The sequence below is a fragment of the Protopterus annectens genome, chromosome 3.part1 (assembly GCF_019279795.1).
Source record: "Protopterus annectens isolate FY-2018-M chromosome 3.part1, PAN1.0, whole genome shotgun sequence".
Taxonomy (NCBI): Eukaryota; Metazoa; Chordata; order Ceratodontiformes; family Protopteridae; genus Protopterus; species Protopterus annectens.
Genome location: NC_056732.1, coordinates 15,737,511 through 15,754,519, shown reverse-complemented (window position 1 = coordinate 15,754,519; position 17,009 = coordinate 15,737,511). Strand labels below are relative to the sequence as shown.

General features: G+C 42.0%; 1 protein-coding gene across 2 annotated transcripts in view; it reads right to left on the bottom strand.

Moving 5' to 3' along the window:
• Positions 1–1,792: 1,792 nt before the first annotated feature.
• LOC122797969 overlaps positions 1,793–17,009 on the bottom strand; it is a 1,071,556-nt gene continuing 1,056,339 nt past the window's right edge. For both annotated transcript variants that reach the window (XM_044066507.1, XM_044066508.1), the window contains one exon: positions 1,793–5,054. In XM_044066507.1, coding sequence (XP_043922442.1) covers positions 2,493–5,054 — 2,562 coding nt within the window. In that variant the 3' untranslated portion in view covers positions 1,793–2,492. The remainder of the gene's footprint in view (positions 5,055–17,009) is intronic.

Genomic DNA, 17,009 nt, shown 5'->3' with positions numbered 1-17,009 from the left:
CTCCGCAGACATATCCAACTATAGACCCATTGCCATTCTTTCCCCACTAGCCAAAATAATGGAGAAATGTGTACACAATCTACTAATGCAATACCTTACACAGAATAACTTACTATCCAACTCCCAGCATGGCTTCAGGCCATACCACAGCACCACCTCAGCCATCCTTTCCTTTACTAATGCCATAAAAAAAATAACAGAAATGACAATAGGCTAACCTCCGCCCTCTTCCTTGACCTATCAACAGCCTTTGACATGGTCAACCATGAACTCCATTCTTTCTCTAAAATTCATTTCCCTGAACATGCACACTATCCAGTGGTTCCAGTCCTACCTGACTGGTACACAACAGGTGGTATTATGGCAGGGCAAACTCTCCAGTCAGCTACCTCTCACACTTGGTGTCCCCCAAAGCTCCATACTAGGCCCACTACTCTTCTCTTATTTTTATCAATAATCTTCACACTATCTCTAAAGCTACCTGTATTCAATATGCAGATTCAATATGCAGATGATTCCACTCATCTGTTCAGCTACTTCCCCATCCAAATTACAAATCTTAACCCAAAATACATTTAACACTATTGAGAACTGGCTCACCAACAAACGCCTACTACTGAACCCCAATAAAACTAAACTTCTACTCTTCATCCCCACTAGTAGATCTGCCACACTTTCATTCTCTGTCACATCTAACAATGGCACCACTATCTTCTCAGATAACACACTAAACTTCTAGGGGTTATCATAGACCATCTCAAATTTGACCTACAGGTCAACAAAACCGTACAAAGAAGCTTGGATTACTGTACAGAAACAAGACACTCAACCCCACTGGCTAGGACTGAAATCGCCCGATCACACAGACTCTCTACTCTTTTATATGCCTCACCTGTACTCTTAAACCTCAATAAAACTGAACTAAGCTGTCCCATATCTACAACCATATTGCCAGATTCACCACTGGCTTCACCTTTAGAACCCATCACTGCCAGAACCTGAAACAACTAGAATGCCCAGCTTAATTCAATTCAATCAACTCCTAATAGCGCACAAAGTTCTGTACCACCCTAAAGATACCCCCTCTCTTATAAATATTAAGCCATATAGCAACCTGAAATCCCTATGGTCAGCCGACAAATTACTGGTCCAACCCCACAAAGCTAATAACTCAGATGGTGAATCCCTGTTCACCAACTTTGTTGGCAAAACATGGAACGCCTTGCCAAACTATATAACCCTAAAATCCTCCAAAAGTCTCTTCAAAAAAAACCTCAAACAGTATCTCAAAGTGAACTGGCTACGCCCATGTACCAACCCTGATTAAGTTATAAAATAGCATAATCAGTAATTATCATAGCATAATCAGTAATTATCATAACATCTAACTACATCACCATACTATGTATCCAATCTTACTTGTAATTGCGTCTGTCCATGAGAACTGTGAGGCCCTACTAGGGAACATTACTAAAACAATGTACATAAGATATATTACCACTTTTTTATATATATTCTAATTGTTTTCTAACTTCTTGTGTAACCTGTTGTATGTTTGACTATGTAGAGCTTTTCTCCCTGGGCCTCCTCTGAAAATGGACATGTATCCAGTCAGACTATCCAGGTAAACAAATGTAAAATAATACGCTATACTACAGCCAGACAGCACAATACACAGACGTTAAAAATTGGTACGAGTTTTTCATTTCTGAAAAAAAAGCTGTAGCATTTGTATTGGCTGGTAATAAAACTGATATTTTCTTGGAAAATGCTCATGAAGTTAGACTTCAGGTTTGGTATAACTATACATATTTTATTTACAGAACACTTATTTGCAGAGCTACTATTAAACTCAACATTATACTTGTAGCTTGTATAACTGCTTCAAACTTGTTACAATATTTCTAAAGTAATTATTGCAAATAAAAGGCTCATACCACATAGCATTCACCATTGTGCCATGTATTTTACTCCTGCTATTTTTTTTAATTTAGTTTATTCACCTTGTTTCTTTGGCTATCACCATTTCTTAGAAACAAGTTATTCTGCATAAGAACAAATACTGTATTATAGAACATTAGAGTCAAATTTAGTGAAATATTCACAACCATTTTTGGAGATTTCCCAAATGATTTACTTACTATATAATAGCGACTGCATGTGTCTTAATTTCTGTTTACACTTCTCACTGATCTCACCTGACCCCTCACCTATACTGTGAGTCCGTTTTGCTTCCGGTTAATTCTATTAATGTGTGGATGGTCAGTGATTCTGTCACAAACTCAGAATGTACACAACTCAGTCATACAACAAACCCAGTGCAATTCTTTTGACACAAAACATTCCACACCTTTGAACTAAAAATGCTTAGGTGATCCGATTTCAGTCCTTCCTCATAAAACAATGTAGTTAAAGCTAGTACGTGCCTCTTCTAGCAGTACATCAGGTATCAGTACAGGCTCGAGGATGTAAAGTGCTATTCAGAATATTCGTCACTCATCACCCATAGAAAATGTTGTTTCTGGTCTTGTATCTGTAACCCCACAACTGCCAAGGTCCATTACAGATAATGCTACATTTACTTCAGCACCGGCTTCATGCTTTTTATTTTCATGTCCAACTTTAGGAGGGGTTTCAGCATGATCGCCTCCCTCTGATTTCATAATGGTAAGGACATTCCTGTTCACATCCCTTGCTATTGCCTCGCTTAAAGACTGCAGGTCTTCAGTCTGTAACACACTCGTGACGTCAGCTACAGACCCAGCCTTACCTGTGAAATACACATTTTCATTGTGAGCAGGACTTGTGAATTCAGTTGTAGCCTCTGCCTCACTTGGGGACTGCAGGTCTTTGTTATTCTCAAGGTTTGTTTTTTTACCTACAGACGCAGCTACACTTGAGGTTTGCAAGTCTGTATTACATAAAGAGCTTGTGACATCAGCTGTATAGACAGCTTGCCTTGGAGATTGCAGGTTTGTATTATACACAGTGCTTTCAAATCTAGCTTTAGATTCTGTCTCGCTTTTACCTTGCAGCTCATCATTCAGAGCAGGGCTTGTGATTTCCACTGTAGGCCCCAACCTGCTTAGATACTGGGAGTCTTCATTCTGAGTGGGGACTGAGACTTCAGCTGTAAACCCTGCCTCACTTTGGTACTGTAGATTTTCATTCTGGGCAAGTTTTGTGACTTCAGTTGTAGGCCCTGCCTCACTTGGGGGTTGCATACCTTCATTTTGTGTAGCAATTGTGACATCAGAAGTACAGTGCGCCACACTTTGGGACTGTAAGTCTTCATTCTGGGGCAGACTTAAGGCCCGGTCCACTGATGAAGCCATAGGTGAAGATCGCATATCTTCATTTTTCTCAAGACTTGCGACTTCAGCTATAGATTCTACTTCACTTGGAGGTTGCAAGTCTTGATTTTGTGGCGAGACTGTGACTTTAGATATAAACCCTGCCATAACTGGGAATTCCACATCCTGATCCTGAGTAGGACTTGTAACTTCAGATGCAGATTTCTCTTTAATTGGAGAAAGCAGGCCTTTATTCTGTGGAGAACTTAGGAGCACAGCTTCCTGACATGGAGATTGCAGGACTTCATTCTGCACACCACTTGCAACTTTACCCATAGACCCTGCTTCAACAGAGGAATGCATGGATGCAGTCTGCATGGAGCACAAGTGTTCAACTTTAGCCCCTGCCTCACCTTGGGACTGCAGGTCTGCATTCAGTATAGATTTTGTGATTTCAGTTGTATACTGTACCTCATTCGAGGACTGCAGGTCTTCACTTTGGGGAATGCTTACAACTACAGTCATTGCCTTTGCCTGACTTTGGGACTGCAGTCGATGATTTTGTGAAGAGCACGTGATATTAATTATAGACCCTGCCTTAGTTCCGTCCTGTAGGTTTTCATTCTGTGAAGTGCTTTTGATTTCAGCTGTAGACTCTGCCTCAATTGTGGTCTGCAAGTCTGCATTCTGATCAAGGGTTGTGGATTCAGCTATAGATCCTGCCTCGCCTGGAGGTTGCAGGCCTTCATTTTGCATAGTCATTATGACTTCAGATGCAAATACTGTTGCACTTGGGGACTGAATGCCTTCCTTCTTTGCAGGGCATGCAGCTTCCACTACAGCCTTTGCCTCACTTGGTGGTTGCAGTTCTTGATTTTGTGTAAGAATTTTGACTTTAGATATGAACTGTTCCACATTTGGGAATTGAATGCCTTCAGTCTGTGTAGAGATTGTGAATTCATTTTGTGTTGGACTTGTGACTTCAGCTATAGACCCAGCCTCACTTGGTGGCTGCAGGTTTTTATCCTGGGTGGCATGTGTGACTTCAGATGTAGATTGTGACTTGTGTTGAGATTGTTTGTCTTCACTCTGTGCAGAGATTGTGACATCAGATGTAGACTGTGCCTCACTTGGTGATTGCAGATGTTGATCCTCTGCAGGGCTCGTGACTTCAGCTGTAGACCTTACTTCATCTGTGGATTCTATGCCTTCATTCTGTGCAGGGATTGTGATTTCTGAAGCAGAGTCTGTCTCACTTTGAGGTGGTTTGTCTTCATTCTGTGCTGGGATCGTGACATCAGATGTGGACGCTGCCTCAGTTTGAGATGGTTTGCCTTCATTCTGTGCAGGGATTGTGACATCAGATGTAGTGTCTGCCTCAATTTGAGATGGTTTGCCTTCATTCTGTGCAGGGATTGTCACATCAGATGTAGTGTCTGCCTCAGTTTGAGATGGTTTGCCTTCATTCTGTGCAGGGATTGTGACAGAACATGTAGCTTCTGCCTCACTTGGTGATTGCAGATGTTGATTCTCTGCAGGGCTTATGACTTCAGCTGCAGCTTCTTCTGATGGTGCATTTTCTATGCCATCTTCATTCTTTACACTGTGCAACGTGACATGAATTGAACTTTCACAGTGGTAATACCCAGACTCTTGTTTCTTCTTATGCATTGAACAAAGGTCTATTCGACTAAATGTGTCCACTCCAAAATCACTGTCTTCATATTCCTTATAAAGATCAGAGCTGATTTTCCTGAAGCCCTGAAAAGAATGAATGAAAGATTCATTATTCCAGCGTTGCTGTTAAAAACTCAAAGATTAAATCTTTTTTTTTTTTTTTTTTTTTTTTTTTTTAAGGTAAATGGGTCCTTGCAACCTGTACACAGTTTCAGAAAACAGGCATTCATAGTTATTCCATAAATGCAAAGGGTGACACAAGGCCACTGTTTTGGTTATTAAACCAGCAACAAATGCAGATATCAGGCAGATTGTACAAACTCCGTTAAAATACTGCTGGTTATGCACCACTAATTAGTATTAAAACTTTTTACTGATTTTCAAAACAAAGATATAGAGCATCAGAGTTCAAGTGAACATATTATTAACACACGGATAAGTCCAATTCATTTAGATACCATTTTATGTTTAGACTACTTTCCATTTTTGTTTTCAGAATGAGTGCAGAATTTTAATACTTGTCAGATATACAATGTTTAACATGCCCTTACTACACAATGAAAGCAATGACAAATTTATTCACAATTTGTTTACAGCTAAAGTGTGACTGTGGCATATAAATTCCTTTTCAGCAGAGGCTCTGGGAGAAGAGTTCCAACAAGTTCACAGACATTTATATCAGAAGTGGTCATAGTACATCATATGTCATATTTTACAATAGAAACCAAAGCAGAACAAGGAGTACTACACTAGAAAATGAACGGAAATTAAAACATTTTCAGTTTTAACTTTTATAGGTGCTTACTAGGCTAACAACCACAAAGGCCTTTTTAAGCCTAGGCATGCATCCCAAATTTCGGGCAAGTTCTGGATACTTGGTAAGTATAAGCAGAGGGGCCTGGGAGTTGAACCTTTGACAGGGTGCTTGTGTCCATTAGACATGGGTACCAGACTAGGGATGAATTTCAAGTTTCCTAGCCAATTGTTCAAGTTGCACTTGAATTTGGTTAGGGAGGAATTCTGCTTCACATGGATGGGGAGCCTGTTCCAGAGAAGGGGTAGTCGCTGGGATACATACTAGTCTCTCCAATTCTGGTGCAATTTGTTTTGTGGATATACAGGAGGTCCATCAGGGTGGGGTCTGACAATGCCTTGTATGTCAGGCATAGATCTCCCCTCAAAAGCCTATAGGAGGCAGAATACAGAGATAGGGCCTTGAGGCAGTCTACATAGGACATTCGTCCTGTATTCTTTTGGTGAAGAACCTCTGCGGACATTCCAATTTTAGGATATGCCCAGCTAGTTACATACCAAAGGGAGCATTCTGATGAATTTTTGGTCTAATGGATGCCAAATAAAGTGTAACAAGGACTTCTTTGGACCTAGATGCCATACCTTTGTTTATAAGTTGCACAACATAGAATAATTTCCTCTAATGTAGACACGTGATGGTCAAAAGCTACATTGCCATATGTGTGTTCCCCAAGTCCCTGACTACTAGGTCAGCTCATACCAGTGTGTTATTAACATGGTTACCAGGGGTAGATGAATTTCCAAAGGATACTGTTATGCATTTCTTGGCACTTAGTTTTACTCCATGGCTCTGACACCAGATGTTTGTGTGTGTCAGCTCTTTCTGGAGAACATTTGTGTCATAGGGGGATTCTAGGACAGCTCCTAATGTACAAACATCTGCAAATTTAGTCAGCCAGAGGCCACTGACATTGGTCATGACTTCAGAAAAGTAAATAAAAAGGAGAAGTTCGAGGAACAATCCCTGAGGGACTCAATTTGTGACTGGGCCTCACAGTAGGATGATGACACCCCAGTCTTAACTTCCTAGGTCCTATCTGTGAGCCTGCTGGCTATCTGCTGGGTGTCATAGGTGTTTATACCCAACCTCTTGAGTTTGTCAAAAACGCCTGAGTAGGATATTGTGTCAAATGCCTCGGCCAGGTCAATGTAGGCAGTGTAAACCATTTTGCCCTCAACCATTGCTTTGGTGCCCTTCTCAAAAAAGTCCACCAGGTTCAGTAGGCATTACCTGTCCTTGATGAAACCTAACTGGGTTGGTTCCAGTGTGTTTAGGTTTCCTGTGTAATTGTTGATCTTAATTGATTTTAAATTCAGAAAAATCAATCCTCCAATACATTACTGAAGGTGGTTTGCAACAGGTTTTAATTTATTTCCATTTGTTAACCATGATAGTCTGTTTAGGTAAAAAGTACATTTTCAGCAGAGGATTGTGCCCCACTTCTGAGGAGGACATTGTAGTGCATCCGAATAGAATAGTGTACAATAAAATAAGGCAAACAAACCCAAAACTGACCATTGTGCGCACCTGTTTTGAAGATGCCTCAGTTAAAGACCTGTTATTCGTATGTATATTGAATGTTGTATGGAACTTGTACCTGGCAAGTAGCCATTAGACCAAATAAAAGGCCATCAACAAATCCTCATTTTTAAAGTTAAGCAGCAGAGGATGAGCCATAATTTCAAATGTTTTTTTTTTGATAAATTTTTGCAGTTTAGAAATGAGAGGGGGAGTCATTTCAAATGCCTTTATCAATATATAAAACGTCCACCAGTGAGCAAGCTGTTTCCATATGCGAAGATATTGCTCATGTTAAAGAAATGACCACTGTTAGAATAGTTAAACTGCTGCAGACTCCATATTGGAACTAAACGCATGGTGAAGGAGTTGATGGCAGATTTTTGATAATTATGACTGAGCTACAGTTGAAATATGCTACACGATTAAAAGGTTAAAACATGGGTAAGAGGCTTGGCAAAAATGGAAACACTTGTATGGAAGCCTGGGGGAAGTGATAATGGCTTAGCTAACTTCTTTTGGTAATATATACAGAAGCTCCTTTACTGGGTTTGTTGAGAAAGCTTTAAAGAAAAGAGAGAGTGGCTTGGGATAGGAATGGGTGGGTGTTTGTACAAAGTTTAGGTGGGTTGGATTTGGCGACATTTTTAAAATGGGCTGTTGATGTGTATTCTCTTATTGTATTAACATGGGTACCATCATAGGAGACATTTCAGGGTTTTCCAGATTTTAGGGCAATGGGGGACAATTTGACCTTTAAACATGGTCTCTGTTCAGAAAAAAAGTGTGGTAATTAGGAGATGAAGACTGAATAGCAAATACAAGTCAGTAGTAGTGTGTTTCATTGCTTAACAGGTTTTAGCTGATACGATCAGTTTCTAATAAGAGGTGTTTTGAGTCCGTCAGGAAAGGACCTGCACCTTCAGTGAGGATGGGTTAGATTTTTTAACATTTTAAGACCATGCAGTAATAGGGCTGTGGTCACTCAGTGCTTGGTAGGACCACTGCCTCCATGCATCTCCATGGATGCTGGACAATACCACACTAAGAAAAGACCTATTTCCATTTATTGGTTTGGAGTTGGTTGGGGATGTGACTAGCTGTGGAAGGATAGAGAGTTGTTAGCTTTTAGTGCATTAAAAAAAGAAAAATGTAAACAAGTGTCCTAGGAACCTACTTTATGGAAACACCGCAAGATTCTGAGGATTAAATCACTGATTACCTGATTGAAGTACTGAGTGGAAAATAGGCTACACATGAAAATAATGGCCTCTTACAGCAAAACTGTACAACTAATCAGGTTGAGGATATCCTCATCTGTGGTAGTCTTTTTATTTTATAGTCTGACCTGCAGATGGCTGTCAATTTTCTTAAGCTGAAAGGAGTCTCCTAACCACTTTTGTCTTGGCCCATTTTCCTGGAAGATATGACATCTTCACAGGTTGGTGTTTACTAGGCTAACAACCACAAGGGCCTTTTTAAGCCTAGCCATGTACCCAAATCTGACAAGTTCTGATACTCTTGATAAATGTAAATGTGGGCCTGGCAGATGAACCATTTACATGTTACTTGTGTCCATTAGAGACATAGGTGCCAAACCAGGGATGAATTTTCAGTTTCCCATCCAATTGTCCAAGTTGCACTTGAATTGGGTTAGGGAGGAACTCTGCTTCATATGGATAGGGAGAGCCTGTTTCATAGACATGGTAGTCTCTGGGATACATACTTACCTCTCCAGCAGGTCCTATTTATATCCCAGGCAAGGTTTAAGTTTTTAGAATGGGTAATTCTGGTACTGTTTGTTTTCTGGATATGCAGGAGGTCCATCAGAGTGGGGTCTGACAATGCCCTGTATGCCAAGCATAGATCTCCCCTCAAAAAACCTGTAGGAGACAGAATACAGGGATAGGGCCTTAAGACATCTACATAGGACATATTACTTACGTCCTGTATTCTTTTAGTGAGGAACCTCTGTAGATGCTCCAGTTGTTGGATATGCCTGGTTAGGTACATACCAAATGGGACATTGTACTCAATGATAGGTCTGATGAATGCAGAATATAGTGGAACAATGACTTCCTTGGACTTAGATGCCATACATTTCTTTATAAGTTGTGCAACACAGAATGATTTCCTCATTACTGTAGACACATGATGATCAAAGGCTAGATTACTGTCTGTGTGTGCCCCTAAGTCCCTGACTACTGGGTCACCTCTAAGGGGTGTGTTGTCAATGTGATAGTTACTGGGGATGGATGACTTCCCAAAGGATACTATTATGCATTTCTTGGCATTTAGTTTTAGTCCATGACTCTAACACCAGTTGTTTGTCTGTGTCATCCCCTCTTGGAGAACATTTGTGTCAGTGTGAGATTCAACGACAGCTCCTAATTTTCAATCATCTGCAAATTTATTCAGCCAGAGACCACCGACATTGGCCTTGACTTCTCAGAAGCAAATGCCAAATAGGAGCGGTCCAAGGACTGATCCCTGAGGGGCTCCACTTGTGACTGGCCTCTTTATAGAGGTGGACTCCTCAATTTTAACTTCTAGGATCCTGTCTGTGAGCCAGCTGGCTATCCACTGGGTGACATACAGGTTTGTACCTAACCTCTTGAGTTTGTCAACAATGCCCGAGTGGGGTATTATGTCAAATGCCTCGGCTAGGTCAAGGTAGGCAGTGTGAATGAAGTTGCCCTCATCCATTGCTTTGGTGACTTTCTCAAAGAAGTCCACCAGGTTGAGTAGGCATGATCTGCCCTTGGTGAAACCAAACTGGGTTGGGTCAACTGTCTGGAGGATTACTATATCTATCATCTTCATGGTCGTGCTTTCCATGGCTTTACATGTAAGACTAGTGAGACTTAAGGGTCTGTAGTTTCCAGGGTTTATAAATGGCCCTCCTTTGTGCAGAGGAATGACGGTTACCTTTCTCCATTCATGAGGCACGCAGTCTGTTTGGAGGCTACAGTTAAATAGTAATTCCAGAGGCCCTTATAGGTCATGTTTCATGCTATTTAGAAGGCATCCTGGGATACTGTCGGGGCCTATTGATGCAGGTTCTTGGTCTTAGAGAGAGCATTAAGGACCTGTTCCCTAGTGATAGTAGGGGGCGTTATATTTGATATTTTCTGAGGGAAGGTTGAGGGGGAGAGAGGAGTAACACTGGTGCTGAATTTACCAGCCAGGAGGTTTGCTATATCTTCTGGCTCAGTGTAGGTGGCTTCATTTACAATGAGCTCTGTACACAACTGTGTACTGCCTTTGAGGTTGTGGACATAGCCAAAGAATGAGTGTCCTTTGCCTGAGAGGCCAAACTTACCTCAAATTTGCTTTGGTAGAGTTTGTCCTCTGAGTTGCTTTAGTTTGAGAGTGCTTTTATCCTGCTGGGTGCTCCACCTCCTAATTTTTGACATGATTTTCTTCCTCCGGTTATACAGCCTATTGATTTTGAGATTCTACCAGAATGGCTTGTTTTTGAGTTAGTTCTGTACTTCTTCCTGGTGGGTACAGTTGCCTCTATTAACATGCTTATACAGGTCTTCTGTGAACAGTTCTGCATAGGCAGTAGTGTTCTCATGGTTTATGGGGGCTTGAAATTTTGCCAAGTTCTCACTTAATAGCAGAAGGTTAGAGAAGGCATTACAGTAGGGTGTGTGCAGCACCTCTCCCATATTAGTGAGGACCACATTCAGTATGGTTGCACCCCTGCTTGGTGTATTGACCATCTGGGTCCAGAGAGTGTGTGTTTACAAAATCCAGGAATCTCTGTACCTGTACATTTGATGTCGTATAGGACTCCCAGTTAATAGTGGGGTAATTAAAGTCACCCATGAATATGGTATTGGTTTGGATGTTTAGTGTTTCTAATAAGTTTAAATATATGGTATGGGTTTCCTGGTCATAGAGGGGGACCTATAGCTTGCAAGGAAGTGGTATTGAATTGTACTTATGGTGATTTGAAGATGGAGCAGCTCAAGTGCATTGTACTGTTTGATCAGCCTTGAAACATATTTATTTTTTATGTAAATAGACACCCCCCACCTTCAGTCCTGCCTGTGAAGTAGCTGGTTTAAATGTGTGGAAGGCATTATAACCCTGCACTGTTGGTGTGTTACCCACGGCTTTGTGTGCTTTTGAAGATCATGGATTCTTGCCTGAGCTATGACTATTCTGGCTAGCATGTCTTGATTCTGGGGTAACCCATTTATTACTGGGAATAGTTTTCACAAACTGCAATTTTTAGACCTTTCTTTGTATATGTACTAGATGGAAATATATCTAGCAACAGGTGCAAGGATATGTCTGGTTAAGTATGTCACATTCTGTGTAGTATTTTGGACTGACATCACTGGTTGAGCCAACCATAAAACAAAGAAAATGTACAGACCTTTTTTATTATTAGGTTTAATTGGAAACAATATATGAGAAAGCGTGGCCCATTATCGTATTTTTGTACAGAAAGACAGAGATCTTTAGAGTGCTGCTGGTCTCAGCAGTTGACATAAGCAATGCACCCCTTAAAAAGGAGTAGGGTTTGCAGGTAAAATGCTGGCTATAAATGTCAGACAGCTGCTAGCAGTAGAAAGAACATGAATAAAAGTTAGGTCTGTGGTTTGGGCAGTTATTTAGAACAAAGCAGTAATAAAGTTCTAGTGTGTAGGCTAGACGCATCATTACAGAAAAGCTTAGAACAGAACTGAAAAATTGGGGCTGCATCCTTCAAGGCATGCAAGTAGTTGGGACTTAGTAAGAACAGATGTGTAATGTGAGAGTATAAATGATGATTCTGCAGTGGTTGAGAATTGTTTGGTAAGCAATGCAGGGCAGATTCTAAAGTGAGAACAAGTAGCAATTCTGCAAGTGCATCCTCAAAATGCAAATCCCCAAAGCTTGGCTTCTTGATGGAGAGGGATGAAGTCCTGACTGCGGCCCAGATGACCCATGTTTGACTAGTGGCACTACAGTGGCGACAGCTCCAACTGTGGCCTAGATGACCCATGTTTGACTAGTGGCACTACAGTGGAGACAGTTCTGACAGTGGCCCAGATGACCCATGTTTGACTAGTGGCACTACAGTGGCTACAACTGCAACTGTGGTCCAGATGACCCATGTTTGACTAGTGGCACTACAGTGGAGACAGCTCCGACTGTGGCCCAGGTGACCCATGTTTGACTAGTGGCACTATAGTGGAGAGAGCTGACTGTGGCACAGATGACCTATGTTTGACTAGTGGCACTACAGTGACGACAGCTCCAACTGTAGCCCAGATTACCCATGTTTGACTAGTGGCACTACAGTGGCTACAACTCCAACTGTGGTCCAGATGACCCATGTTTGACTAGTGGCACTACAGTGGCGACAGCTCCAACTGTAGCCCAGATGTCCCATGTTTGACTAGTGGCCCTACAGTGGAGAGAGCTCCAACTGTGGCCCAAATGACCCATGTTTGGCTAGTGGCATTACAGTGGAGAGAGCTCTGACTGGTCCAGATGAACCATGTTTGACTAGTGGCACTACAGTGGAGAGAGCTCTGACTGTGGCCCAGATGGTCCATGTTTGACTAGTGATATTATAGTGGGAGTAAGTAGCCAATTTCACCTCACCCAACCAGAGGGGAGGGAGTTAAATGTGGCTCACTACTTGGGCGATACCTATAGAGAGTACTTGGTACTGGCCCACAGGTGTCAAGCCAACCACCTGCAAACTGGCACAGTATGTATGTTAGGAATGTGTATTGTACTGTGCATACTTCTCACAGTTTGCAACAATTCTATAGCTTGAAGAATCTGCTGCTAGAGGTTATGGTTCTCGTGAAAGCACCACCCTACTTGAAATGTTGAATGGCTTACTCCCTACCACTGAATTAATGTCCATTATGGGATGCTGTAGCTGGAATATCCATACTAGGGAACAAGCTGGCAGGAGAGCTCTCACCCTGAGAATTAGTTGGCAAAGTTCCTTTCCAGTTTTAAGCAAGTTGGCGACGTCCTTGGGACAAGGTGTGTATGGTGGTGTATGCATCACAAGACTGCCATCTGTCTGCAAATAGACCCAACATACAGTATCCAGGACTGGGGACTTTGCACATTTATAGTGGCAGAGATCCCATCCCTCAAAAAGAATACATGAATTGGATGCAAGTAGTAAAGCCACTGGATTAATCAACTGGTTGTTGGTGCAGAGGATTAAGGTGTTAATTTAACAAAAGTATAGTGTAAGATCTTATAACAGTAGATGCCCTACTACTCACTGTTGCAGTATTCTTTGCACTTGGGATATCTTGCAGAGGATAGCCAAATGTTCAGCCATCATACCAAAGCCTTTACACCTTCCAAGTTTCATATGTCAGATGAATGCCCTACATGCAAACCATAAGGCACATATGTGAAGTACAGACACATGTAAACCATAAGGCACATATGTGAAGTACAGACACCTAATCTTCAGAAATGAAGTACCACAGGAGAACCAGATCAACCCCAGAAAGAGAGAGAAGAAAAGGATAGAAGACCGACCCCTCACCCAGACAAAAAGGCAACAAAATGTATCAGGGGGCAGGAGGGAGGGACAGAACACTGCAACAGTGAAAAGTAGGACATCTACTGTTATGGTAAGATCTTGTACAACTGTACTATGTCCTTCAGTTTTACTGTTGCAGCATTCTTTAATCTTGGGAGAGTAGAAAAAGCTACTGGAAAGTATGGGAGGAAACCAGCAAAGGATGGCCCTAGTACAACCTGCCCTGGAAAGGACATCCAGCTTATTATGTTTGATAAAGTATGAACAGATGACTAAGTAGCAGCTTCCAAGGTGGCTCCAAAATCCAGAACCTTAAAAAAGGCTCTAGAACAGGCCACTGCACTGGTAGGAGCAGTGTGAACAAGAGAGGAAAGCTGCCTGCCATAAAAAGACTAGCAAAAAGAAATGGGATTAGAAATTCAGGAGCACAACACTTGCCTGGACACTTCCAAGCTCAGCTTCCTGCCATGAAAGAAAAGGAAAGGAAACAAAAATTTCTTGATATGCTTTCTCTTGTTCAGATAAGATCAGTGTTGTCTATAAATCCAAGTGTAAAGCACTCCTTCACTTGTCTTGTGTCTTTCGGCTTTTCCCTGTTAGGGGTCGCCACAGCGGAACTCCAGTCCGCTAATGATTGGCAGTAGAGTTTTACTTGCCGGGCCTAACACACAACCTTCCATGAAGGAATGCCCATTCACACATGTCACCACACAGAAGACGCTCTAACTGAGAATCGAACAGGCAACGGTATCTATAAATCCAAGTGTAAAGCACTTTTTCACTAGTATACTGTGGAGAGGACAAGTCATTAACCGTCTTGAGCATGAGAGAGGGATTAGTACAAAGACACACCCTGTCATTGTGAAAAACCACCAGAGGAGGAAAGAGTTTGAAGCACAGAGACCTTCTTGGAGAAGAATGAACCCACCAACAATACAGTCTTCCAAGTACAATGTTGGAGGGAAGAAGAAACTGCAGACTTGGGACAGTCAACTTCTGAACAAACATGGTTCCTAAGAAAGAGGAATAGGCCTTCTTTGAGGCTGCATATAAAGGGCCCCTTTAATTCTTTGCCTTCAAAACAACAAGCCAAAGTAGATTCAGAGGCAGACGGAAGGAAACATCTGACAAATTAACAGATGAATATGCCAAATAGAACTGAGCAGCTCACAAATAAAGTACCATAGGACCCCCCCCCACACACACACAAACACTGAAAAAGGGTTCAGGTTATGCTTAAGACACCACTAATCTCTTCCATTTTGCCACAGATTATTTTCTAGTAGTGAGTTTTCTGGTCTACTGGAAACAGTGAAGCACATTTTTAGAAAATTGTTGCATGAAAGGAATCAACCCCCCATCACTCAAAGTGTCATTTGAAGGGTGGACAAGTGAGGGTGAATGAAAGATCCCTTGACCTGTGTGAGAAGATCCATCCTGTGAGGTAACTTGTGATGATTGCCCCTGGCCAGGTGAAATAGAAGGTGGAACTAGTGCTGTCTGGGCTAAAAGAGAGTCACAAGCAAGATTTTGCGAGTGTCCCACATGATCCTGTGCAGGACCTTTGGTAGTAGAAGAAGGTATAGGCGTACAGACGCACTTCCTACCAAGAAAGAGACATGGTGTCCAATTCCCGAGCTGGAGAACTTGGCATTCTAGAGCAGAAATGGGGTAGTTGTTCAGAGGAAGGGGAGGCAAAAAAATCTACCAGGGGAGTATCCCACCAATGTACAATGGCCAGCAACACCTCCCTGTGAAGCATCCATTTGTGAGGTTTTATCCTGGACCTGCTTAAAGTGACTGGCACCAGATTGTGCTCTGAAGGAATGTAAACTGCCTGAAGAATCAAGTGATGGCAGAGACTAAAAATATCAAGCCCAAAGTGCCAGTCTGCAAAGAAGGTAATATTTTGTACCCCCTTGCTTGTTGATGTACCACGTGACTGTGGTATTGTCAATTCCAAAAGTGAGTGAAAAGCCTGGACAGCTAGAAGTAGAGCCTTCATCTCCTTGCTTGATGATGATATGGTCTGTCAGTTGTTGATAGGACCAAAGACTCTGGACTTTTAGGTTGTTAGAGAAGGCTTCCCAAACATGATCAGAATCATATGTGTAGAGCTCTTGAATAGGGAGAGGGACCTGAAAAGGCAGACCTGGATTCAGAGAAATCTAATGAATCCACCAATTCTCAAATGTGAGGCAAGTTAAAAGAGAGACTGAATACTCCCAGAGGGTGGCAGGGCTGGAGCCAAACAGTCTTGAGATACCACTGAAACTTCTTCATACGGAGTTTGCAAAAGGATCCATGGGAATGGTGGAAGCCATATATGTCAGGGCTCAGAGAAATCTCACTGTATGAAGGACTGGAAGAGGAAGAAACTGAATATTCATAGATGCATACTAGGCTAATGACGACAGGAATTTTTTAAGCCCAGCCATGTATCCCAAATCACCGACAGGCTCTGGTACTGTTGATAAGTGTAAGCAGGGGCCTGGGAGATGAAACATTTACAGGTTACTTGTGTCCATTAGAGGCATAGGCACCAAACTAGGGATGCATTTCCTGTTCCCCATCCAATTGCCCAAGTTACAACTGAATGTGGTTAGGGAGGAACTCTGCTTCACATGGATAATGATTCTGCTTCAGAGAAGGGGTAGTCGCTGGGATACATATACGTCTGTTCAGTAGGTCCTAGTTTTACCACCAGCAAGGTTTGAGTCCTTAGGACTGGTAATTCTGGTGCAAATTGTTTTGTGGATATACAGGAGGTCCTTCAGAGTGGGGTTTGATGATGCCTTCTATGCCAAGCATAGATCTCCCCTCTCAATAGCCTGTAGGAGATAGAACTCAGGGATAGGTATTGGAGATGCTTAGCATAGGGCATGTTACTTACTCCCTGTATTCTATTAGTGAATAAACTTAACTGTCCAATTGTTGGATATGCTTGGTTAGGTACATACCAAAGGGGACATTGTACTCAATAATAGGTATGATGAATCCTGAATACAGTGGAGCAATGACTTCCTTGGACCTACATGCCATACCTTTGTCTACAAGTTGCACAACATATGATTTCCTCACTACTGTGATGGTCAAAGGCTAGATTACTGTCTATGTCCCCAAGTCCCTGACTACTGGGTCATGTCTTAGGGATGTGTTGTCAATATGATAGTTACCAGGGGTG